Source organism: Anopheles gambiae, chromosome 3, assembly GCF_943734735.2.
Source record: "Anopheles gambiae chromosome 3, idAnoGambNW_F1_1, whole genome shotgun sequence".
NCBI lineage: Eukaryota > Metazoa > Arthropoda > Insecta > Diptera > Culicidae > Anopheles > Anopheles gambiae.
Genome location: NC_064602.1, coordinates 42,043,401 through 42,070,606, shown reverse-complemented (window position 1 = coordinate 42,070,606; position 27,206 = coordinate 42,043,401). Strand labels below are relative to the sequence as shown.

Below are 27,206 nucleotides of genomic sequence, written 5' to 3'. Positions count from 1 at the left end.
TTTTCATGAGTCTTCCGGTTTTGACCTGTGCTGCGTTACGTTGTAACATGTATTCGAAACCCAAAAAATAGCCCAGATAAAATCAAGGCTTTACATAATTCAGAAAGAAGCTTGCGCCCAAGAACTGTTAAGATACAACGAAAAAGAACAGATTCATCCTCCAGTTCCATGCTTCAATGTTCTATATAACGCCCCTGAAATTCTCACCTTTACTTCCTCTTCCGCCTGACGAGACAATAGTGCAGAGATTAATTCCATTGAGAATGGGTGGGTGGAATTAATTAACCATTTAATCCCTATACACTGGTTCGTCTTCAACGAGTGCTATTGTCACTCAAAACTAACCGCTTAAAAGGTAAATAAATTGGCAGAGGGCTTATACACAGGACTGTCTTTATTTGGAAAAATGTTATGAATTAATGTATACATTTTTCACACACCAACCCTTTTCTAGATGTAATATGAACACTTTTTAACGGCGTATTGTGTTATACCTAAACACAAGCAACTGTTATGCAAACAATCTTTGTAGCGGCAAGATTGAAACTAAATATATAACGGCTGCATTGGGTTGAACTGGCAAACCAGTTGTTAGGTTTTATAAAATGCAAAAATCCCTAAACAGTCATTTTGATTGCTAGCTTCTTTGCGTCTCAAAATTGCTCAACAAATAAGTAATTTGATCGAGCTTACGTGCCCACACAATTACCATTCCGATTAAATCGCCCAAACGCGTGCAATTATTAACACCCTGCCAAAAAGCCAGCAATCAATATTACGCGCCACTGTCCAAATAAGCTAAACAGTTTTATTTTCTATTTTCCACTGATGATCGAACACAACGATTCGCCTTGTAGCTCACAGCCCAACAGCCCCAAACACCGAAGGTCAGCTGTCGTTTTCATCTCTTGCTTTAGTGCCGATTTGTGATGCATTCGCGGCTGCCGAAAACGAATTCCGAAACCAAAGCCTTAAAGTGCAAAGCTGCAGGGATGTGTCGCAAGCACACCGTGTCTTTGCGGCCATTCCCGGTCCGTGCGGCAATTTCTGTGCCAGCTACCATGCAGCGTCCTCCAACGCGATACGCTCCACGCAGGATTATGCTTGCCTTCCCTGCCCTCACTTGTCAAAGAGCCCTCCAAAATAAAAAGAGAGCTAACCGATGGCGTCTTGTGACCTTGCCGACCGGAGGTGATCTGATGTGATCAGCACGATCAACTGGCGGGTTTTCACTCCCACTCTCCCGTTGTGTGGCAGGATGGAAGTACGGCTGAAGTGACACGAGCGCATGGTGCGAGATGATTTCTAATTTTCCAACACTTCCATCGGTTTCGTATTGCACGCGAGGACTGTAATGCAATAAAAAATAGACAATCGCACACGCTCGCACACACACACACACGTTCCTCCGCACTACAATACCTTTGGTGGAAAAGTGAACGAAAGTCTGGCAATGTTCGTCGAAATCGAGCGAAATTGGCAAACGCACTATCTTAAACAACACGGCCAAAACACACATCTGCTAGTTAGCTAATGAGCAGCTAAAGATTATCGGCGCAGCCGTAACATGAAGGCGATGTTTCGCGGCACTTGTACGACACATGTCGGTGCGTGGTGCTGGAATCGTCACACGAGTGCGGTTACGCTCATGGCTACGTGATGGCATCGTTTATCATACGCTGCAACCGATTGCAGTGCGGCGATAGTGAGCGAGCGGAAAGCACATTACTTGCCAAGGATTTTTAATTAGCTAGTACGGGGGCGGGTGATGTGATAATTTGAATGACGAATTAGGGGAATAAACCTGGAAAGCATTACATGTGGCAGTGTCCTTTGGAAAGGTATTTTTTGGGTCGTTTACTTAGCTCGATGTTTCATTAACGGCGTGAAAAATAATTTAAAAAAAATGTCAAAGTGATGATATTTATCCTTGAATAGATTTTATATTTTCATGCACGAATCTAATCATAGCACTTTATGCATGAATAGTCGGAAATTGTTACTAACGATAATTAGATATAACATTTTATAACTATAAAAGCTTGCGTAGCAAGTCCTTGTGGCTTATGTTGAGTAAAAGTTTGATAGTAGTTACCAATTTCCTGCTGAATTTTGATCGAATAATATTGATATATTTAAATCCTTCCTTATGAATCCACTGTTTATTGATTGACCCCACAAATTATCCTTGGGCAATGAGTTTAATTCATTCGAGTTACTCATTCTTTGCACGAAAAACTCGTTCTGCGGGGAGTTGTTTTTGCATATAATTTGTATAAAAAGTAAACTATTAATTCCAAGGGTCAAAACAATTCAAGATCAAATTATTTTTTTACAATCTATCCATTACATTCCATACAATCTATCCATTAAACATTAAAAAAAGCAAAAAACATTTCTAAAAATATCTTGTTTATAAATGAGAATATACTATGATATTTTCTGTTTAAAAATCAATAATGCTCGCTTTTTGTCGTACGCGTGTTTTTCGATAAAATGTTTTAAATTTAAATTGAATTGTTTCCATTATTTCCATCAGCGAGAGGCACATACGAACTATTACCGATGGCACTCTTTTGCCATGTGCTTTTATTTCTACCGACACGAACTTGGAACGTTACGTTACCAAAGAAGCAGAAGAAAATATCAAACTGTGAAAGGATGTTATCATTTAAAAAAAGAAGAATAACTATATTACTAGAGTTGTGATGATTTTAAATACTTGTTTTGCTTTAACCAAAGAACACAAAAAAAAACATTATTAGAATTTCCTAAAAATAACCTCTTTGAACAGACTATGCTGTAACTCTATGCTGTTATCGAACTAAATATTTGAAAGTTTGCTAGCCTGGTAATGTTTCTGCATAAAACCTTTTGCTCCTTATTTGTTTTATTGTACCTCAAATTAATAATTTATTGGCAAAGTTGAAGTCTTTTGAAAACCACGATCAAATAATCCGTCTCTGCTCACTATGCAAACAGTATCGCGAAAGGTTCTGTACCTACGATATGTTTGATTGAAAACTTTCCAAACATTCTGACCATCGTTAGCGTGTAGGCCAGTTTGTTAACAGCTCATTCTATTCATGTTTCACATCGATTCATAACCCTTTACTCGCCGACTGCACAGAACCGTGAAGCATTCTTCCGCTATTAGCAAGCTTCCGCCCACGGTACAAAGCAATGAACAACCCGAAAACCAACAACCTCAGACAAATTTTGCAAGCTAAGAATAGACCCAAGAACGACAATGTCTTCCTCGCATAATTACCCAAACCTTCGGAATTGTTTCCGAAAAAGTGCTTCACCTCAGGCAAACAGTTCAACGTACGTACACAAGGGAAGTTCTACCCATTTCAGAGTGCTTGGGCAAGGGTTTCGATAGTAGGATCACTACGTACCACTCACCATTCACAAACAACCGCACAGAGCGCCGTGGATTGGGTATCCGCTGGAGTGCCACCGGTGTACTAGTGAACACACTCTCCCGCCGCGCTGCGAGTTACCCCACGTACCGACGGAAGAGTGGGGACACCCGGGTATGGGCCCGGTCGACCGAATCGCGATGCCACCGCGAAAAGCGCGCCCCCAGCAAGCCCTCAGCAAGCTGGAGGGGAGAGACACGCGAGTGAGTGAGAGTGTGGGCAACGCATAGTGTGTATCATAAAGTGGCTTTTGTATAAAAGACGTTTGCGACCCACCAACATCATCCAGTATCTTTTTGGACTCTGGTATTCCAGTATCCACCGTACAGTGAAGTACAGTTCGTAAGCGCATCACAATGAAGTCTCTGGTACGTGAGCATGAGTTTGGGTTTTGGGTAACATTCGCAGTGGCTTTAAGAGACAATCAAATCATACGAAACAATGGTGGCTAGTGTGCTCGTGTGTGGTTCGTGTCAGGACTCGAGGAAGTCATGTATAAAGTGAAATTCTCGTACTCGGATATGCATTCAAAATAATGCTAAAAACCGTTGTGTTTGATGGTCCAAAGAAAGGATATGTCCACTAAAACAGACGTGTGCAATAGTGCGAGCAACTTCGCCCCCTATATGTGTACACCCAGGCATCATATGCCAGAGTGATTTGCATGCAAACTGCAAATTGAAATCGCATTGGCACACTGTCGCAGTTCCGCGACTGGTTGGTGAAACGTGTTTGACTCCTTCGTGTGCATACATCGGGTCGAACTTCACTTTCGCAGGAATCTTTTTGTTTTTGCTGCCGTTGCTTCAAACCCGTGCCTTCAAACAAGTGAAAACTAGTCCACTCCCTGAATGTGGCAGGCTTGGGGTAGTGGGTTTAGTATGATCACTTCCGCGACGTCTAATCGATAGGAAATTAATGGAAATGATAAAAAGAGGTGGAAATTGATTCACGGTTCCGTAACGGCTCTCGGCATCTCGAAAAGTCGTTTAGCTTATCGTGACGGTCGCTTTCGATGGAAAAGTTCGCGCGGCTGCTGATGTGCTTGTTTGCAATTCATATCTAACGCATAATGTGTGCGCTTCTCATTCCCTTTCCCCCTCTACCAGGTGTTGTTGGGTTTGGCCACCCTACTGGTCTTGAGTTCGGCGGCCGAGGAGAAGCAGCAGTCTGCGGCCCCAGAAGCGAAACCAGCAGCGGAGGGCGAAAAGCGCCACGATAAGCGTGGTCTGTTCGAGCACGACTTCGGTGGACATGATTTCAGCGGCCATCATTTCGAATCGTACGCCCATGGCCACCATTATGATCTGCATCCGCACCACGAGAAGACGCTGACCGTCGTCAAGAAGGTCCCGGTCCCGTACCCAGTGGAGAAGCACATCCCAGTGCCAGTGGAGAAGCATGTGCCCGTCCCGGTGAAGGTTGGAGTGCCGAAGCCCTACCCAGTCTACAAGACTGTCCACTACCCGGTCAAGGAGATCGTCAAGGTGCCAGTGCACGTCCCAGCCCCGTACCCGGTTGAGAAGAAGGTCCCGTACCCAGTCCACGTTCCGTACGATCGTCCCGTCCCGGTCAAGGTGTACGTGCCCGCTCCCTACCCAGTGGAGAAGAAGGTCCCGGTCCCGGTGAAGGTCCATGTCCCAGCTCCGTACCCAGTTGAGAAGAAGGTCCCGTACCCGGTCAAGGTCCCAGTGCACGTTGAGAAGCCGTACCCGGTTGAGAAGATCGTCCACTACCCAGTCCATGTGCCAGTCGATCGCCCAGTCCCGGTCCATGTTGAGAAGCCAGTCCCGGTCCCGGTGGAGAAGCCAGTGCCGTATGAGGTCATCAAGAAGGTCCCGTACCCAGTGCATGTCCCGTACGATCGCCCCGTGCCAGTGCACGTTGAGAAGCCCGTCCCAGTCCCGGTGAAGGTGCCAGTTCCGCAGCCCTACCCAGTGTACAAGCACATCCCGGTCCCGGTCGAGAAGCACGTGCCCTACCCAGTGAAGGTTCCGGTTGAGCGTCCAGTGCCGTACACCATCGAGAAGCACATCCCTTATGAGGTCGAGAAGCCAGTGCCGTACCCGGTCAAGGTCCCAGTCCATGTCCCAGTGCACCACCATCACGAGCACGAACATGTCGAGTACGAACACCACCATCACTAGAGATAGCACGCATTAGCATTGTGATAACCATAGGAATACCCTTCTCCCTTCCTTCCCACGACAATTGAAACCTCCATCCCAACTTCCTTTAAGAAGAGGCAGCAGAAGAAGAACAAAAAACGACTCCCAAGTTACCTCCCGGTTAGTGTCCGGTTACGTAATAGCTAAGTGAATTCACCAACCCCATGACACAAAACATGCCACACCATTCACAACTAACAAAACACAACAACAAACCAGACACAAATTAACCGTCCAAAACCGTCCAATTTTTTCATACTCACTCGATGAGTGGTATCGATCGTCGATTTCAGCTCGATTGATAAGTATAATGTTAGTGTGTGGTAGCAACGCATGCATGCAAATACTGTATCAGCATGTGGTGACGCAGAGAGACAGTTAGAGCGAGAGAGAGAAAGAATGAGAAAGATGATGAAACATTTCATAATTTCTTCGTCAAAATCTCAACACATCAAACTTTAAATGCGAAACGCGCGCCCGCGCTCGCAAAACGCGGTCAGACAACGAACCCGATTCGAAACCACGAAATGCTGCGATTGATGCAGCTTTAAACATATATTTTTTGTGCCTGACAATTGTTAGGATTGTTGCCCGGTTCGAGAGCGAAGAGGAGTGTGTTATGCTATGGTCGAAAAGACTTAACCAATATGAAAGCTACGATGAAAGCGGAAGAAGTGATAAAACGAAAAGTCGAATAAAAAAAAATGAAAATAAAATCATTGTTGAAACCAAGTCGTCTCCAGCCTTTCTGGTGTGTGTGTGTGTTTATTGTTATTTTAATTGGTTTCCGAAAAGTTATGCCATTTTTAAATCTGGGTCAAGCAAGGAGGGATTAATTCATTCATTCATTCAAAAGAAATTTAAAAAGATGTTGCAGAAATGTTAAAGAAATGTTAAAGCTTATAATAGCGTAGCTGTTGCTTTGAAAATACTTCTTTAAAATACAACAAGATGCGAGTTTTATGCGGCTTGTATTCAATTAAAGCTGCTATTAATATTTACTCAAGACCAGTAGGTCACTATTGTTGGTTCCACACACCGAGGGCAAGGGTTTCCATTTACCAAAAGGCAAACCCTCAGGCCCGTTCTCTCGACACTTAGCGGAGGCTCAGAATCACCTTCGCTTTTGATCCTTGCAGTCGATTGTTTCATCATTTAGCTCCACTTAAACCTATGATCGACAGATTGCATGCATGATTCATTGCGGTTTGAAAGAAATGGTTGGGCAATGCTAAACCACAGAGACCTTGCACCATCCGCGAGCCCTAGCAAACAACGGAAGGCACCCGTTCCGAGCCCGCCTGCAGACTCACATGCACGTTCTCATACAGTGTTTCGATCCAGTTTCAGATCGATCTCCGCCAACGATCGCAATTAAGCGTCACCGCGGTGTTGCGCTAGCATTTCCTTTCCGTTCCACCGTATGCAAGCAAGCACCGCCGTGCTAGAACCACGATTTCGTAACGCATTCTCCGTGCGACCCCGCAAGTCGCCAGGTGCCTGCCCTGGTCCGGCTGGCTCGCCATAACATGTGTACCATTATGCTCACGATTTAGCATGTTGTGCTGAAGAAATATGGCTTCCTGGCCGCCGGTGCTCCGGCAGGCCCGCTGGGACGGCTACCACTCCATCACGATTCACACGACACACAGCGGCGTGACATCAGAACAACGAGGAGCGTTTCCCTTTCCACTTTCGTGGCTGATCGATTCCTTTCGATTTCATCGGAAAGGAAAAAACAATGTGCTATTCTTAGTGTGCTACTGCAGGCTACATGTGGTGATCTTTTGGAGGGTGAATTGGAGAATCTTAGTGTAGTCTAGTCGGAATGTAGCGTCTAGTCGTGTTTGTAAGAGTTTGAAAGGAAAACATTAGAACGTGACTCTGTCTATGCCGGACATTGTTGATGTTGGAGGTGAATTGATGGGAGGTGATGTAAAAAGCCAATGTGAAGCAGCTCTGTTACCTTGACTAGAAACTGGTTCATCTTGTTCTGGTCATTTCCACATGTCTGGTAATTTATGGTCCAAGATGTTGTGATCGTGGACACATTTCTATGCATTAGTTCAATTATTTCGTTGTATGTTGGATTGTTGGAATAAGAAACATTATAAATTTTTCAATCATTTATTTTTATTATTAAACACAAAGAAAATTATGTTGAAAATTAAACATTCTTGAGTAAACCCCGATTTTGGTTTGTATAAAAAACACCATTTATTTAACTGGGACTATGTTTCAAGGGGAAAAATGCAATGCTTAGGTAATACTAATTTATTAGATGATGAATGCACGTGGTAAAATACTGTATTTGCTTATATCTCAAAAGAAAATTTTATTTGATTAAAGAGAGTAAATAAAATAAATTATAAATCTGATTTAAACTAACCATCATATTCGTTTCTCGCTTAAAAAATTGCGTATTGCGTCGGGTTAGCAACGTCTTTCTAATTGAACTAATAAAACGTTTGGTTGCTCAAGTGCTCCAATTCAAATTTGAAAGCTGAGTGAAATATTTCATAGCAAAAATTTCATTGCATCTAACGCATTGCGGATTGCATACATCCAGGCTACTCTGTTCATATTTAGCACAATACTTGGAGAAAGTACAGTGATGACAAATTTAAAACTGAATTTATATTTTATAACTAAGCGGAAACCAAAAGATTCAAATTATTCCCATTAAAAGATAATAGTTTTCTAATGTATTTTCTTTTTTTCAACTAGTTTTCAACCGGCATTGGCATTGTTGGTAAAATTGATGTTAAAAAATGGAAAACACTCTAGTGTTGCATTTCACCAACCTAAAATGGTATCTTGCGAAAATGCCTTTCAAAAAACGTTTAGGATTAAAATCCAGAATTAAAAAGAGATGTGTCAAAATATACACGTTTGCATTTTTTTTCAATTCTGGAAAAAATGGTTGCAAGAATGGTAGTGTGATAGTTTGAATTTAAATTTATTAAATAATTAAACAAACTCTAACAATTATCGTACATTATGTGCAAGCCTAATTCATCTACTCAAACCCAATTACGTCCGCTGGACTGCAGCAATACTGGCCAGGAGAAGTGACTAGTAAGCTGGAAAAGGTACCAGCGTTGATGAAAACCATCTGAGTCATTTGCATCTGCGCCACGGTCTCTGCTTCTCCCTGTCTCCCTATCGTGTATGCTCCGTATCTCGCACGCTCTGCCATGCCATCGTCCAGTGCGGTATGCGATCATATTTACCTATGATCACTCGATGGTAATTGCATAATTTATGATCACTGCCGCAAGATTGTATTTAACGCCAGCACCATACGTGCGGCGGTGCGCGGATCGATCGGTACCGGGGCGATTGATTGATGGGCGTTATTTAGAGGACTCGTGTCATTATTACAGATAGCATTTTACCTTGAAGCGAATCGATCGTCAGCCCGGTTCGGTGGAAAATGTTTTTCTTAGTTGAAAGCAAAGCGTTCAACAGAACGAACCACTCGTTCGAGCCTGATCTGCATGTGCACGGCAGCTTGAGCGAGTGCAACGGGCATTTGGATTGCACGGGAGAGCGTTTTCCTGCTGGACGGCTGTTACACTCGCTCGGTAAACACATACAGTGGCCGGCAATATAAAGTGGCCACTACTTACAATTTTACATTTTTTACATTTTTTCCGTGAAAAATGAAGTTATTGTACTGCTTTATTTTTTGAAACATTGCTCGTGATATGCTTAAGAATGCGCAGTACCATAGCATGACAAAAATGAGAAGTTTGCTTCAAGAAAAAATATTTTTTCCAAAATTGATCAAAATCACTGTGCCAAAATAAAGTGCCCACTTTATTCATTCTACAGAAAATATTTTTCTGAACAAATATAACACCAAACTTATAATTTATATGCGTTCCTCTCGCATTCTTTACATGTTCGAGAACCTTTGAAATAATTTATTTTGTTTAATTTGCACGTATTTGGCATTTGTTCTTCCTAGGAGTATTTCAGAGCTTTAACATATTTTGTTTTTCCTAATCACGTCATTCTCACCACATTTGCATCAAAATTTGCACACGAAATCTCGATAGGATTAAAGTTAGGTCTAAGTGGGAGCAATGTGATAGCTAGGGGGTGTTTATCTTTAGGAGTAGCAGGAAAACTGGTGTGAATTGAAAGTGCAACTATGGCTTATACCTTTTTTAACATTCTTCATCAATACTTTGGGATATTTCTTTAAAAAAATGGGGTTTGAAAACTAAAAACATGTTCCTACAGGCTAACATCTCAACACACACAATCAATACAAAAAACATTTCTCAACTAGTATCGTATAAAACACCTTGCATGTCCTCCATGAAGTCTAAATCTTGGTTCCATCGAGAATTTGTGGCAGATTCTATGTGCGAAGGTGGATAAAACTGGTGTCACAAACAAATAAATTTAAATTTAATGCTCTTGATAACGCTTTAGAAGAACCAGATGCAAAAACTAGATGCAGAACTAGATAAACCTTTAAAAATTAGAAAAAAATACGCTAAAGATCTTCGAACGTGTAAAGAATGCGAGAGGAACGCATATAAATTATAAGTTTGGTGTTATATTTGTTCAGAAAAATATTTTCTGTAGAATGAATAAAGTGGGCACTTTATTTTGGCACAGTGATTTTGATCATTTTTGGAAAATATATTTTTTCTTGAAGCAAACTTCTCATTTTTGTCATGCTACGGTACTGCGCATTCTTAAGGATATCACGAGCAATGTTTCAAAAAATAAAGCAGTACAATAACTTCATTTTTCACGGAAAAAATGTAAAAAATGTAAAATTGTAAGTAGTGGCCACTTTATATTGCCGGCCACTGTATGCAACGTGAATCGATGCAAAAACCACAACCTTCGTACGGGATGAAAGTGAATGAACGAGTAGAAAGATCGCACACGCGGTAGCACAGCATTAAAAACATGGCAGCACTGTTGTGGTGGGGTTTGTTTGTTCGTATTTCTAATAATGACTGCATTCGCACACAACAGAGATCAGAAAAAAAACCGGGGCGCCATCAGCCATCACTCTCCTTCCAGACCACCCCAAACCGCCCTCCCATAATTCGCACGCGGGGCAGCTGGATGATATAATCGAACATTTAGAAGAGCACATAATTGTCTAGCTTGCCGTCAGGTCGTCAGATTGGGCGTCACTAATCGATACCGAGGCCGGGCAAGTGTTTGCAGCTCCAGAAAAGGATTACGAGCCCAAAAACGAAGCCCTCGCGCCGTACCAGTTCGCACTTTTGCATGGGTTTTGTTTTACACCGGAGGGGCCATTCTGTGGAATGGGGTCGATCCGCTGGTCGGCATGATCCCGGTGTGCGGTAGCTTCGGTTTGTTGCTGCACCTTACTCTCTCTCTCTCTCTCTCTCTCTCTCTCTCTCTCTCTCTCTCCTCTTTTGATGCATTGTGTGTAAGCGTGTGGGGAGATTTCGCAATGAGCGGTTGGATTTGTTGTGCAGCGTGGAAAAGGAAAAAAAATGGAACGAATCGAGAACGGTTACGGTTGTAAAATTTCCTTTTCACCATTAAGAATCTTGTTTGATGATTGCACCCTCCTGCCCGTCTATGGTTCGTCTTTCTCCTCTCTTTCATGCAATGCCCAGTTGCCGCTCGGCAGGACGGGTTCAAACCCGTACTCTATGGGGAGGCACACTGCTTAAGCGAGAGTGCAAGCCAAATGGCCACCCGGGACGGGACGGGTTCGCAGTTTCGCGAATCGTTAGATAATTTTGTGTATGATCTCTGGCGCAGGTGCCTTGGCTTATGTAACGGTGCTCCTGCACCGGTGAGCAAGTACGGACCGCGTGTGTATGCATACCCGGTCTCTTGATGCACACTCGAGCGTAAATGACGTTGCGAGCGTTTGGGGCGAAAGAAAAAAAAGGATACCGAATGGATGCGTGAGAATGGCATACAATGTCACTGGTGCGATGGAGCGTGTCGGATTGTGGGACGTTTCGCTGAGACAGTCACTAATTGGGACCAGGGCAAATGTAGATCATGGTGAGAAGAATTGGGCAAGAACTGTAAGGGCTTTTAGCAAGTGATGTCGTTTGAGCTAATTGCGTAAGATATCTCATCAAGTGCGTTAAGCAGCAAGTGTACTAAGAGATCAATTGTTAATGAATTGTTTTATGAATGCAGCACATTTTGTGATTCAGTTTGTACTATTTAATTTATCGTATTCCTATTCTATCGAATCATATTGATCAAATCGGGCTACGCTAGTAGCCAGCTGGAGCGTATAATTTTTGAATTCGTAATCCGAAATTGATTCCATAGCGTTTGATGAATTGTTGATGGAATTGATGAAATGTTGTAAACAAATGTAGTTTACAAAAAGTTTTGTTAACACTTTAATTTTTGAAAAAAAAAACATTTGACATTTGAAAAAACTCAAAAATTTATTTAAAAAAAATCACAACATCTGTACAAAAATGACATGGCCATCCTTTCAATGGTTTCCTTCAGCAAGACTCTTTACAATTAAATTACCGCACAATGATGTCACGGTAAAATTAGAAACACACACACAGCACGTCGAAAAATAATAGACAAAGATCTCGCTAATCAGGGGATAGCTTGGTTGTCTCGAAATATATTTGCTAGACCCTATCCTGAATATACATTTCGTGCATCCTTAAAACTGAGTCTCATGCAAGTCCTTTTGAGAGTTGACATCGAAGTCAAATATGTTTAAAATTATGGGGAAAATGAAGAGATATATGCTATTCCGCGTTGTTGTTTTGTTTTTTTTTTTAAGTATGCTAGGTTGAATAATCATATAATTAAATAATAACAAAAATCTCTCCAAAAATCAAACAAATGCTCAAAACATCAATGTTAATAGAATACTATAGTCTAAATTGCATTTCAGTTGCTCAACACTGTACATGCGTTATGTAACGGACGTTTCCTCTGAACGCCTACTTTTATCTGTTCGAGCAAGGCAGCTGTTTGATAAGCTGCACAGATTCACCGACAGCAGGAAATTCGACAATGTGCGAAAAACCGGCCCCACCCCTTTATCATTACGTACCCGTATTTCGCTACACTCCATTCGCTGTTTCATTCTCTCGAATGTATGTGTGGCCTCATTTTGCACACATACACAAACACATCTATTTTTCGCACTCACCGATGCCTACACGAAAGCCAATACAGTTTTCCTGCTCATTATGGTAAAACGAACGAAATGCCACCGGGCCTTTTCCCCTAACCGTTTTTCTATCGTGTTGGGTGGATAAGACCGATCGGATCGGACATTGTTTGGCGCGAGAATTAACTAACTTTCTTGCCACAGGACTTTCCCGCCTGTCGTTTACCCATAAAGCCGGCTAATGAATTCGATAGTTGAACGAATTTCACCAAACGCATTGATCGAATGAAAGACGCCGATTTCCTGTCTCAAGTTTGCACCACCGCGTCGCTACGCAAGCGGCAAATATTGCACCGTCGTTGTAATGTGCTCTGTGGGTGTGTTTGTGTGTGTGTGTGCGCGAATGTTTTTCGATTTTCCTTCGCTTTTCTTTTAATCGGCCGTGGTTTAATTTATAGCAGGTGCGGCGGTGCAGTCGTGCGATAACGAAAAAATGGGTGGTCGAAACTGACTAGACGGGGCCAATTTTCCACCATAAAATCAGCCACTAAATCCAAAATCACGGGCCTAACCAGCGAGTTGGCCGGAGCATCTTCGCTAGCTGCTCACCCGTTCGAGGTGTAAAGCGAACAACAGCGAAAACTATGTTACTCCGTTGACAGGGCAGCTAAGAGCTTGAGAAAGGCAGCAAAAGCGGGGTCGCCAGTAGTGGTGGAGGAGGAATAGGAGGAAAAATAATAAATTTAATTGACTTGCGATGCGTTGCGTGAGTTGCTTACATCGAATCGAAAAGTGTGCTTCGACAATTTGTGCAGATACAATCATGCAGTCACTTGAGCAAGTTGAAGGAAAAGAGATGGGACAAGATGCGCTGCGGAAAGGTGGTGGCAATGGAATAGAGTGGGAGGGAAAAGGTTTTTGCTTTTTTTTTGGTTTTGGTTCGTCGGCCTACAAGGGATGTCCATCGTCAAGGCAACAACCGTACGAAGAAGAGTTACTAATTCTTACGGACAATCGATGCTGACCGTGGTGTAGTGATGAGTGTTTAAGCATCATCTAGCTGCATCGATCAGTGAAATCTCTCAGCCGTAGCAAGTGAAATTTTAGGCTGACCTTTGTCAAGGAGAGCTATAATATACCGGATGATTTTCGAGGATACGTCTTAATTTTTCATTCTTTTATGTTTTTGCTCAAATAAGTTAAGGTTTTAAACGATGTTTGGGGAAAGCAAACCATTCTTTGACAGCTATTTAATGAAATCTATTTTTAAAATCACCTACAAAATTGCATTCCAATTTCCAGCAAAAATTCTCCAGTGAGTGAGCTAAAGGATTGTTGTAGCGGTCATTGTTTTATGTAATGATGCGGTGGGGGCATAAATTCGGTCACTCGATTTTTGAGCGAAAACAAACAAACAGACAAGAAAACCGAGCGGAAACCACATTACTCAACCGCATCAACCGCGTGTGTGCACGTGCGGTAGTGCTGTGGGATTTGATGTGTACCAAGTGCATCCGTACAGGGACAACGGTCGTATAGCGGAGGTGCTACATTTCACTCATTGATCGGATGACTCACACAAGGCTGTCCCGCACCGACATTTGAAGGACTTGTGGAGAGGAAATTCGTAACAAATCTTTTATTGAATCAAACAAAGAAAAACAAGGTGCTGCAGCGATCATTGGCACAAAGCATTGGGCCCGAAAATCTGGCGTAAAGAAATTAAAGCATTGTGGTAGCACTATTTTTTATATATCACTCTCCCTTTTTTACATTCTACGCTTGCATTAGTTGCAAAACCTCAAATCGCATCCAAAACGCTGTCAATCATCGACCACGCCACGATGCTACACAACAACCCACCATAATCCCTTTTTGTTTACGTAAGCCCAAATAATAGTAAACATTGGCCTACAGCCGCCGCGTCGAAACGAAAGACTTCAATGCCCGGGTCGCAACACATGCCACCCGAAAAGCGACGAACCCTACCCAATTCATCAAGTCGGTGGGTCGCCGGTGGTTCCATTTCATGCCATTGCTCCAAATACTGATCGACCTAGTTTTTTGGTGTGTGTTTATTTTCTATCTCATCTCAGCTAGCGTTCCCAACGGCGCTAAGCACGGCACTAGGCACTAAGCAAAGGGAGGGAGGACAGACTTTGCAAACACGGTGCCGCGCCGTTCGTCATGTCGGGTGGGCTTTATGCTACAGACCAAACCTCTCTAGTGTCGTGTGCTCACAGCTTCCAATCCACTATTTCCCCGAGGCAATTGAGGCTAGGGAAGGTTTGACGACAACTCTTCGCAGCAGCCGATGCCGTTGAAACGTGAAACGTAGCTTCAGTGCCGTTCGGGCTCTTACCATCTTATCGATTAGTAGCTTCACAGTCCCTTCCGGTGCGGCACGGGTGAGAGATGTATCACAGCGATGGGTGGATTGTGCAGCTCATGAGCAAATAAGAACACATAAAAAAATCGAGTTTAAAACAAAAAAGGAAAAAAAACACACAATTAAGAGCAGAACTAACAAATTTATCTACGTCCTTACATACTATGCCTTATGCTTTGCACGCACTCAACACTCTGGTTTATGGAATTGCATGGTAGGAATGCATTTTTTCCGCCACTTCTATTCGCCCACCGTGAAAAGTGAAAGCATAGCAGGTCAACGCCATTTGGCCAACTTACCTAGTGTCCGGCCCGGTCGTACGTCGCACGCGTGCCCTACCACTTGGGCGCACGTTCATTATGACTTCATGGCTTCATGATGCCCCCTCCCTTGCCATCTCGATAGTCTCCCCAACATGATAGCACGCCAGCGATTGACCTACGGCCGACGGTAGCATAATGTGTGCCAGCGTCTTATTTTTTGCGTCGATTTTCTCACTGTTGGGCCACAGTGCGGCCTCGAAAAAAAAAAAACAATACTGATCTTGCAGGCAAAAAGACGCTTCGTCGACAAGGGAGATGAGGTGGGCAGTACAACAAAATATGTATTGCAAGAAGTAACCACACTAGCGCCGTCCTGCAATAGCCCCCCGGGCCGGCGGATGGCCGCATGCTGTGCGTGCGCCCTCCAGGACGGATGGGAAAGGTATAAAGCCATTAGGCGTGCGGGGCAATGAAGAGTGTTTGGCTGGCCGAGCCTGGGGCAAAGTGGATGTACAAAAAAGAAGAAGGAGTTGAAGAAGTAACAAAAAGTGCAGAAGCAGAAACGCAACCACAACAACGACCACCGTTTGCAGCAGAAATGAAGAAAAGGAAAATACGCTTCGGCATTGTTGCATAATAAAAATCTATCATCAAGACCCATAACCGTATAACCTATATCTTGCTAATTAATCGTGCAAAGGGACACACAGACGGCAAGGCACTGGTGATGAAAAGACAGAATGTGCGAAAGCTCACTTAAAATGTACGGTAAATTGTGTGTGTGCAATCAGACAAATTATTAAATTCACGTAGCAGCACAAATACACAAAACGCGACCTGCAACCGTGTTGGAAATTGTTCAATTTTAGCTCCCTATTAGGTCGGCTTTGCGCGTGTTCAGGTGTTGGTTTTTCGCTGGAGATGATATGGGAAATGTTTCGTGGACAATGTTTCACTCCGCTGTACCTCTATTGTTCTGCAACGCCAGACCGGTGTGCATTAGGGTTTAATTCTTCACTTTAGCTGTCGTCAGATGCAACTAATTGCGTGATGGTTTCGTTGTTGTTTTTGACACTCATCGCGAGCATTAGTATTAGGCAGCCTAGACATGGGAGCTTTTGGTAACGCATATTATTTTTCTTCTTTTCATCTGACTGCCAGTAAGAAATCTCAATTATGGTTGAAGCGATACAATTGGGTCTGTTGAAAAGTTACTGCCGTTTTAAAGATACATACATTTGTGTCTGCAAAAATAGACACACCATTCGAACGTGTTTGCTTTGCCTTGGGAGGATGATCTGGGTGAGATTTGAAATTATGTTCAATATGATCAATCTAGACTCATATGATCCACTGTGTCTACCTTTGCGATGGTTACTCTAAATATTAAAAATCAATACACTATTGATAGTACAATAAATAGTAGAGTTATGAAGAGTTTAGCATTGGAAACTATTATATTTTAATAATAAAGGGCTATTATTAACAACATGCCCATCATGGGTTCAAGCCCCAAATAGACCGTGCCGCCATACGTAGGATTGACTATCCTGCTATGGGGGGAAATCAATTAGTCACTGAAAGCCAAACCCACAAGAGGTAAAGGCAGGCCTTGACCGACAACGGTTGTTGAGCCAAAGAAGAAGAAGAAGAATAAAGGGCTATTATTACCAAAGCGGCATTATGTGTTGTCTCTAATTTACGCTATCGCCTCTTATGAGTTGATGATGACCAAAGACTTTTTATCTATTTATTTATTTATTCAAATTTAGTAATAGTTTCGAATTTCCCTTAAAATTTCAATCTATTGCAAATGGTTGACTTACCGCCAGATATTTAAGATTATTCATATGATTTCTATTAATAAATACCAAAAAAGAAGATTACAAATAAAAACACGTCTCATTTATTTGGGAGTTTTAACCCATGGTAAAGTAAATCTTAAACCATAAAAAATCCTACACAACTCCATCACATTTGTGACATCCTGCGCATAAAATTCTCTTTACACTCAACACATAAAAAAATACTATCTCGCTGCAACAGATCTTGACACAAGTTGTCTTTGGAGCACACATCAAGCTCTCCACCTTTAAGTCAACCATCACATTTCCACCGACTGCTCCATGCAAAGGCCTTGCGGGGTAGCACGAAGTATTCCATCAACAGTGCCAGCAGCGAAACACAATAGTAATTATGATGATTTATGTGACACCTCTGATGGGCTGCACCGAGTAATGATGCTTCGCCATGCACCGATCGACATCTGTGCGCCCGTCCGATGCAATTCGGAGTATGGTGCAGCAAACACAGCGCAACATGACGCGAACCATACTCGACCAATGGAGCCGTGTGAGATAATCGAATCAATTAAACATACATTCTGCTCGGTGGAGGTATGTCACAGGGTGAACCATGTCGGTCGGTTGATGGCAGCGTAGCGTAACCAAAAAAAAGTATGAATTTTAACACCGCTGTGTATTATGAGATTTAAAGATTTTTATCAACACCCACCCACGGAATCCTGCTTCCTGCCCATGGATGCTATCACTGTTGTATCACCGATGATGGTCGAAAATCAAGCTACTTTATCAAGCAACCTCTTTGACTCCCATGAATTACATGACGATGTAAGCGTGTGTTAACCGAACAACACGCATAACCTCAACAGCGATTACCGTCCAACCATTCGGCCCGCATGCATGTTTGGTTTGCTCGCCCAAAATTGCACCTTAAATCAATTACGCTTTCTTAGTGTTGGTGTTGCGGCTGTTCAGGCCCATAACACATTAACCATAGTATGTTGGTTGCAAGCTAGATTATTACTAAACTTCCGTAGGATTTAGCCGTCCTGTGGTACTAGCCGAGGTCCGGTTCGTTGACACGCGTGTATTGGGCGGAAAAGGTAACTCACCACGAGCAACAATGCTAGCAACAAATACGCACACAAACGTGCACGCTCGCGCTCGTTGGCAGGCAGTCGCGGAAAACTGTAGGCAGTTTGCCAATTTTTTTGTAGTTGCATTTTATTTTTTTTTTTCGCCATCTTCGTTCCACCCCTAACACACACACAGACATACACATATTGACTTGGCTTCCTATTTACTCGCAAATCGTAGGTTTTTTTGCTCTTCTGCTACCGTTACTTATGTACCTTGCAAGGCTCGATCGGCAAATCGATTGCATACATCACCGGTGGATACATTGGTCGCATCAGCTAGCCGCGTGCGGTACGAGCTTTTACACATTTCTCTTTATTGTTGTACTTTTACTTAACTTTATCGAAGGGAAAAGAGAGAGAGATGGATGATTATTTTACTATACTTTACTCCCCAGCGTCGTAAAAAAAGTAACCATTTTAGATCGGTTGGCAGCACTACACTCTGTTTCAGCTCGTTGTTTGCTTGCCTTTCTTTTATTTTGCAAAACCCCAGCCATATTTTCGCCATTAATTTATCTATATATAATTTACTCCATACAGCATTAGTTTGGTTCTTTTTTCTGTGTTCTTTTTCTTCGCGCCAGACGTCTAATTGCCGGCAGGTTTGTGTAAGCCGCATCGTTTTTTGGCCTGCTAGGGCGATCCTCCCGAAAAGAGTGTTTCACCAACCGACCAAAGCCCACCGCGCTAGGGGACGCACGTTTCTTTGATCGAAAGCTAGTGATTGCATTAAACGCTGCGACTGGTGCTGGTGGTACGCGCTGCTCGCTCGTTGGAGACGGGGGTTTTCCAACCGTCCAACGTTTCGGAAGGCCGTTGGCTTTCCTGCAATCTCGCCGGTTGCGGAAAGCAATAGAATTCATAATTCAAGACGGATGCGCTCGGCCGAAGGCAAACGCGCAACCAGCAAAAACACACTACAAAGAGGCGAACAAAAAAAAAGCAATACCTTGACGCAATCGGTTCAGGAGGAAATGGATTCGGATGTGAGGCCGGAAAATAAGAGAACTTCTTTTTGTGGTGGTTTAATCTAGAAACCAATGTGGCGCAAACCGATTGAAATTGTTTAATTATTGTTTTCATTTTGGTATTTTACTGAGTTTTTTATCGGCCTTTACTGATTGATTGAATTTTTTCAATTAAAATTGAATTAATTCCACCGAGTCGAAATTTTTCACGCGAATACATTTCTTCTGCGTATTCTACGTTAACCGTTTATCTCTAAGCTTCCTCAAGGATCGTTGTACAGATATATATATAATAAATATTGATTTCTTTTAAAACAACCTAACACAGTGTACTGAATAATCAAATCAAGCCGAACCTAATGATCGATCGATTAATTATACCGGTAGATGATCCCCCAAATGCACGATTGAAGTGAATTTTCCTCCATCATCTCGATGAGCATGCACATGCAGGAAGCCGTGCGCATCACAGTGAGGTGTGAGGTGCAAAAATCACTACTCAACACTGCCCACTGCACTCCGCAACACCCGCAACAACCCGTTTCTACCGGGTACAGCTGTAAAAATGCAACCGTCACTGGCAACCGTCACAATGCCTTACGCGACCGCTCGGTCGGATCGGAAAACTTTATGCATACGGCCGGTTACGACGGCGTGCTGCAACGAGGGGGAGGCTTATGGGCTTGGTTCACTGCTCAGTTTTACGTATGTTTCCCTCCTCCCCTCGCTCTCCTACTCCCCCATCAGCCTAGCCAACAATCGCGGGATGCCCGTTCCGCGGTTCACCAACAGCGCGGTCAGCCATGGATCATATGTTTCGGCCGTCTTTCTCGAAGGCTCCAAGGCTTTTCTTTGCCCTCCCCTTGTGTGACGTACCGGAGCGGGCGAGGGTTGAAATCATCAAATTTTACACCAACATGAACGAGTGTAATAGGGAGGGGGAGGGAAGGGGTGGTGAGAAAATGCGGGGAGTAGTAATGAATCGTAGAATCAGCACACTGCCCCAAACCCAAACCACTGCCGAATAGCGCACTCGCCAGTAGGAAAAGCGAAACCAAAGTGAGCGAGATAGTTGCCGCAGCAACAACAACAACAAAAATATATCAAAAAATCATTCACACACACACACGACCGTCCGTCCACGGTGTAGGGGGTTGCCCGAGGAAAAGAAGTCGTCACCAAGGGGCCGGCCGTGCGCTTTCGGGTGTGCGCCTGGCGGACGAAGAAGGCAAAGGAAAATGGCCACACGGGTAATGGGCTGGAAATGGCGCTACCGAGGGGCAGCGGGGACGGAGGAGGAGGATGGAAAAAAGGGGGCCAACCGACCGGTGGCGTGTAAATGACGTTATTCACTCTCTTTCTATCGGTAGATCGAAAAAAAAACAAGCAGCGACGTTTGGGAGGGAGGTGTGTCGGAGCACTATAATCCACATTCACCATCCCTGCCACCAGACCCGCTCCTCCAACCGTCTCCGGTGGCTCGGGAAGCGTAACGCTTGAAGCCACCGAACGAACGCGAAGGCTCGTTCGGAACGATCCGAACTACCAGGGGGAGGTGGAGAAAGAAGAGTGTGGAAAAGATGCGATGGTGGAGGTGAACTAGTGGGGTGAACCTGGGCGATGAGCTGGTTGGCTTCGGAGTGGTGCCCGGTGGAGAAACCCGTCTGTATAAAAACCATCGGCAGCGCCAAACTCACCATCAGTTGTCTACTTGCTTGTTTTACAGAACACAGTTCGCTCGGATTAAATATGAAATTGTTGGTAAGCAAAACAAAAACACAGTGATTTCTTCAACCCTTCTAAAGGAGGTGCAGTTTTGTGAAGGCACTAGATTCGCTGCAGTGAAGTTGTAGTTGCAAGATCATTTTTGGGTAAACATTTGCCCGTCCCAGTGCAGCAGTGTGATTGCAAAGAACTTTGATGGGTTGCAAGAAAGTTGAAGATGTTTGATGTGAATTTGTGATTACAGTGTACAATGATTGTTTACAGTGAAGTAGTGCTCCAGGGAGTTGCCCAGTCGGGAACATAGATCATCGTACTAGCCTCGTATTACCTCTATAGAGTGCATTTATCGACAGTTCTTGAGCTGTTTTCCGAATACATCCCCAATACATCTTTGCGAATTTGAACACTCCAGGCTCCGTTTAAAGAACGAGATTAAATCTCCTGCCCAAAGTAGCTTGCCCGCTTAAGCGCAGCACAAAACCATTCCGATGAGTTTGCACACTCTTTTCTTTTGCCCAAAACTTTCGAAACGAAATGAACGCAGGCATCTCTAAATTGGCCTTCCCGTTTCCCTTTCACGCTTCCGTGCCTGCTCGGTGGTGCAAACACAACTTCAACTTTCGTTTCATTTGGAACGGAAACATTCCTTTCCATTTAATTAACAGGCATTGCTCTCTCACTCTCCGTCATCTTCGCATCATCGTTAACTCTGCTTTGCACCCATGTTCATCTTCTTGAGGAATACTGGTGTTGTTGTTTTTTTTCATGCCTGCTTGAAGATCAACATTGTTTGAGCAGTCTAATTGAAGCATGATCGTGCAAACATTACCGATTCAAGCAAGGTCGTTGGGCTTCCGGGGGCTCTTTTTGTGGGAAAAGTGTTCCATTCAACCTATTGTTGAAGAGGATGCATTGGGAAATTAGTTCGATAGTTCCTCCGAATTCTGCTCAGTACATCTAGCTAACGTTTCCATTCTTCAACGCTTCTTTCCTTCCCCTGTAGGGCGTTGTCTGCCTGCTAGCCCTGGTGCTTTTCGCATCGGCTGAAGATGAAAAGAAACCAGTGGCTGAGGCCAAAGTAGATGACAGCAAGGCGGCCGAAACTCAGGCGCTCGATGACAAGAAACAGGACAAGCGTGGACTGCACGGCTGGACCGGTAGCTTCGGTGGATACGAGGAACACCATGAGGTGCCTCACTTCGAAACCCACGAGGAAAAGACTCTGACCGTCGTCAAGAAGGTCCCGGTCCCGTACCCAGTGGAGAAGCACATCCCAGTGCCAGTGGAGAAGCATGTGCCCGTCCCGGTGAAGGTTGGAGTGCCGAAGCCCTACCCAGTCTACAAGACTGTCCACTACCCGGTCAAGGAGATCGTCAAGGTGCCAGTGCACGTCCCAGCCCCGTACCCGGTTGAGAAGAAGGTCCCGTACCCAGTCCACGTTCCGTACGATCGTCCCGTCCCGGTCAAGGTGTACGTGCCCGCTCCCTACCCAGTGGAGAAGAAGGTCCCGGTCCCGGTGAAGGTCCATGTCCCAGCTCCGTACCCAGTTGAGAAGAAGGTCCCGTACCCGGTCAAGGTCCCAGTGCACGTTGAGAAGCCGTACCCGGTTGAGAAGATCGTCCACTACCCAGTCCATGTGCCAGTCGATCGCCCAGTCCCGGTCCATGTTGAGAAGCCAGTCCCGGTCCCGGTGGAGAAGCCAGTGCCGTATGAGGTCATCAAGAAGGTCCCGTACCCAGTGCATGTCCCGTACGATCGCCCCGTGCCGGTGCACGTTGACAAGCCCGTGCCAGTCCCGGTGAAGGTCCCAGTCCCGCAGCCCTACCCGGTCGAGAAGCACATCCCGGTCCCGGTCGAGAAGCACGTGCCCTACCCCGTGAAGGTTCCGGTCGAGCGTCCGGTTCCGGTTGAGATCGAGAAGCACGTCCCCTATGAGGTCGAGAAGCCAGTGCCGTACCCGGTCAAGGTTCCGGTCCACGTGCCGGTTCACCACGAGGAGGAGCACCATCACCACCACGAGGAGGTCCACTCCGAGGGTCTGAGCGAACATCACGACTTCGGTTCTCATCACTAAGCGAAGAAGAGCTCCCATCATTTCATTATTTATATCGCAAAACTTGTGATCTTAGTTGCTAGCATACCTCCCCAACTCCAACATCTCCCCCCAAGCAGCATAATCCGTCATCTCGACTGCTCGACTGACAACTGACAACTAGCTCAAAGATTCATCTAGCACAACAGCAAGCCAACCAGCTCTGTAAAGTAATGTCGAAAAACTGATCAACCGAACGACCATCTACGAACATCTGCTGGATGAGCCGGAGAGTGCGTGATTGTGCGATCGCTGTTCGCGTGGGATGTACGACGCTGCTGGAGCAAGCCTCAACCTTTCGCTGCTTTGCTGGAGCGTTTCAGCACAGATCGGGGTCAACTTGACGCCTCGGTTTGGCGGGAAACGTCCCGGTCACACTGATTCATCCGGGTCAACCAGCGAAAGAAGAAGCGAGCTTCAGCTGTTGTGCCCTTTCACACAGCGCGCAAAATCACACAACTCTGGATCGTTCTACCCTATAACAATGGCGGGAAGGAAAGGAATTGGTGCTTTAGTCTGGTCCCAAGAGAGAGAGAGAGGAAAAAAACCACTGCCCATCACCGGAAAGCGACTGTTCAGCTCAAGTGTTTCACATTAACAGAAAAACACACAACGTTCCTACCTCTGCTACAGGGGCAGACACAGTCAACTTCCGGAGACGGGCAACGATTTTTTTTTTTGGTTTCATTTTTGGACAGAGAAAGCCCATCCGTCCCACTGGCATTAGCCCGCCAAATGCTCATAGACGAATGTGTTGTGCGGGAATGCGGAGCAAACCAAACCTAGCAATTCTCTGCAACTGCACCATCCATCCCACATTCAGCATTGTTTTCTTGTTATATAGATTTTTAAAAAAACCCGCGAACAACAGTAGCAAACTGAAATACCAAAATGCTTAGCTGCGCAACGAACAAACTAAAAAAAATGGAAAGGAAGGCAAGGGAAGTGCCCGAAAGGAAAAGGCTAGGAAAGTTGGGCGACCGGTGCGCTGATTAGTTCCTGGTTCCGATTCACCACTCCACCCCTTTGCCGGGGCACTTCTCCCTTTTGGGGAAGCAGAACAAGAAGAAGAAGAAGACGAAGATTGGTGTAAATATCAAAGTGCCGAACATTTCAAGATTTTTTGTTTTATTCTAGCCACCGCCCCAACTCCAACGCAAACTCGTTCGAAGTGAAAAAGAAGAAGAAGTAGAAAAAAAGAGAAGGAACGCCGCTTTAGCTACAGCAGCTGCGACGAAGCAACGAAGCAGTAAAAGTTATAGAAAAACGCATCCCAAAATCAAACCACAGGAAACAGGCCAGCTCAAATGTATACTGATCATGGTTTTTCTTAGCTTTGCGCTCGTGCTCATACGCATTGATTGTTGTTTATGTTTTTTTTTGTTTTTTAAAAATGTTTTTCTTTGCTCTGTTTACGACGTAAAAAAGAAAGGAAAAAATGAAATAAAAAAATGTGATTATAAAAAAACCCACCACACCGTGCAGCCTTTAATGATCTTTTCACGCTTTTCAATGCTGACTTTTACTCCGAACATAGGCGAGCTTAAGAGGGAAGCAGTGTTGGTGGTAGCATACAACCACAAAGGTGGAAAAAATTAAAAACAATCTTATTAGCTATTTTGTAGAAGAAAAAAAACACAAACAAAAAGCCACCGAAAATGCATGGCGCGCTTTTCCTACAAGAGCACCCGCACAACCGATTGCGCAAGACACAAGCATCCCGTGCCCGCGCTTTCGTCACCAAACCGGCACCAAATTATGCGCATTATGATTACACCACAAACAACTCGATGCGTTCGAGTGTGTGTGTTTTTTTTATCTATCTCTCTTTCTCGTCTCACTTATCGCCCCGTGGTTGCTTCAATTTTAATCCGGAACCTTCAAGCTCTACCAAATTGCACCCATTTCAAGCCAACTATGAAGCAATACCGTACCGTATAGCTATGATTCACTAAAACTTCCTATCAATTTGCCCCCATCGGGCGTAACAGACTGGTCACTGAGGCGAAATGTTGAAATTTTGGCCGCCAAGACACGCAGCACACCTCTCTGTGCCTCTCTTGCTCACACATTACCTATCGAGCGCAGGAGCAATTTTGCGCAAGATAATGAGCAAATGTTAGACATCGATGTGGCGATTGCGCGAATTCGAGAAGCCCGGTAGCGATCGGGTTTTGTAACGCGGCACCGCCATACTCCAACGTATGGACGAGAAAGTGTATGCACATGCAGCAGCGGACGGTTGATGCAACCCATCCAGACACGAGCGTACCGATGCGCATCGTATACGGTAATAACCCGTTTAGCCCGGGCCGAGTAAAAGGGAAATCCTACAGTGCGCGCTGCTGCTGCGCCACGAAACCATTCCCCTGGACGGGTGGAAAGCTTTCGCAAGGAATAACGGGGGGGGATTGGCCGTCGGTCGGTGCTCCGGCGATCGGTGAGAAAAATGATCATTTTTGACAGCTCGCTCGGTCGTGTATGCTCCGTCGTTTCGAAACGAGATCGAGTTTCTGAGCGGATTAAGCACGGCCGGTCGGAGTTACAAAACCTCCGTGTTTTATTTTCATTCATTACTGTACTAATACACGGTTTGGTGTACGGTTTGCTTTATTGAAAGGGATATAAATGCCTCTATAATTGGTGAGGGTATTTTCTTTTATTTGGTAAAATTTGGTATTGAAAACGAGCACAACAATTCAGAAACAGGATAAATGTGTCGCAATCGATCATGAATTTGTTCCATAGTGGTGATTAGTTTTTCTTTTACATACAGGTAGTCAGTAGGACAACATAAAATTAAAACTAATACATAAACATCATGAATAAAACATATATTTTACCTATATAATGTAACTTCGCTTCCAGATCGCTATTTAATGATAGCTGATGAATTTGTACATCACTATCACCATCAAGGGTAAGCTGGTGCGATGAGATAATACTTGACTGCAGTTCAATTTCCATTTGGACTGCCCCAAGTAAACAAAATGTACCTATACAAACAATATCAAAGAATTTGCTGTCAATCATGTAATAATTTTTGATCGTACCGTGTTTTAGAGTATTTAGTTAAAAAAAAATAAGTTAGAAAAACACTTTTTTACACTTAGTTTTACATCATTTTAACAGTTATACTGTTTAAATTCATTATTTCGATAGCAAAAATAGTCAATTATGTAATTATCATCATAACTTTTTCATAAATTGCAATTCAATTCCATGGTTTTTACCCGTCTATGTGATTTTGGTGTTTTTTAACCAAACAAGTGTCGTTATTCATTCTCAAATACAGGGAGAAAGGGAGAAAATCGCGGGAAATAAAAAAAAGCGATTAAACATCCAAGTGAAAAACAAACTACAATCGAATAAAGAAAAAGCTATTTTTGCGCCCCCTCAGTACCAGCCTGAAGAAAATATTTCTTAACTTTTACAGTTTGAACGGCAGTTTTGATTATACGGTATTTTTCTTTGTATTCGTATTTGTGTATCATTATAAAGAAGGATAACTTGTGCATCTTTAGGCAATACCACCGAAGCTGTTCCTTCTAAATGAAAATATCAAATTAGTACAAATGAAATGTTAGCAATACAGCAAAGCCGTCCCTCCTGAATAAAAAAAAGGAATGTTGTTCATGTTTACTACCCAGTAATTCACTGTCAGTGGAACGTCATCCGGATTGTAATCATTGGACATTCACGGTTCGCCATATTGGATTTTGAGCAATTGTGTACAAAATAGACAAAATACAAAATAGGTTTGAAAATTGTTTTGTTTTCTTTTTTTTTTGTTTGAAATGAGTAAAAGTACTTTTATTAAACTAAAAAATATCGATCAAGCGTCATGGGTTCAATCCCCAAATAGACCGCGCCGCCATACGTAGGACTGACTATCCTGCTATGGGGGGAATCAATTAGTCACTGAAAGCCAAGCCCACAAGTGGGTACAGGCAGGCCTTGACCGACATCGGTTGTTGAGCCAAAGAAGAAGAAGAAGAATCGATCAAAGCTATTTTTAATCTTTCTTGACGTAATATTTATCCTTCAACGCAATCAAAATCAATTCTTTATGAGCTATCCTGATCGCGCCCGCGACGATTTGGCGTTTTTTTACA

At 43.9% G+C, this 27,206-nt stretch overlaps 3 protein-coding genes across 8 annotated transcripts in view; 2 read left to right on the top strand and 1 right to left on the bottom strand.

Annotated features, from left to right (window-relative positions):
- LOC1279163 (angiotensin-converting enzyme) overlaps positions 1-27,206 on the bottom strand; it is a 70,747-nt gene that overhangs the window by 38,669 nt on the left and 4,872 nt on the right. The gene's annotated exons all lie outside the window — the stretch shown is intronic.
- LOC1279164 (skin secretory protein xP2) lies at positions 3,704-6,325 on the top strand. The gene is made up of 2 exons (XM_318844.5): positions 3,704-3,793; positions 4,535-6,325. The coding sequence occupies exons 1-2, from the start codon at positions 3,782-3,784 to the stop codon at positions 5,570-5,572; spliced, it is 1,050 nt and encodes a 349-aa protein (XP_318844.5). The 5' UTR covers positions 3,704-3,781; the 3' UTR covers positions 5,573-6,325.
- Positions 20,924-24,563, top strand: LOC133393474 (uncharacterized). The gene is made up of 2 exons (XM_061658622.1): positions 20,924-21,035; positions 22,003-24,563. The coding sequence occupies exons 1-2, from the start codon at positions 21,024-21,026 to the stop codon at positions 23,071-23,073; spliced, it is 1,083 nt and encodes a 360-aa protein (XP_061514606.1). The 5' UTR covers positions 20,924-21,023; the 3' UTR covers positions 23,074-24,563.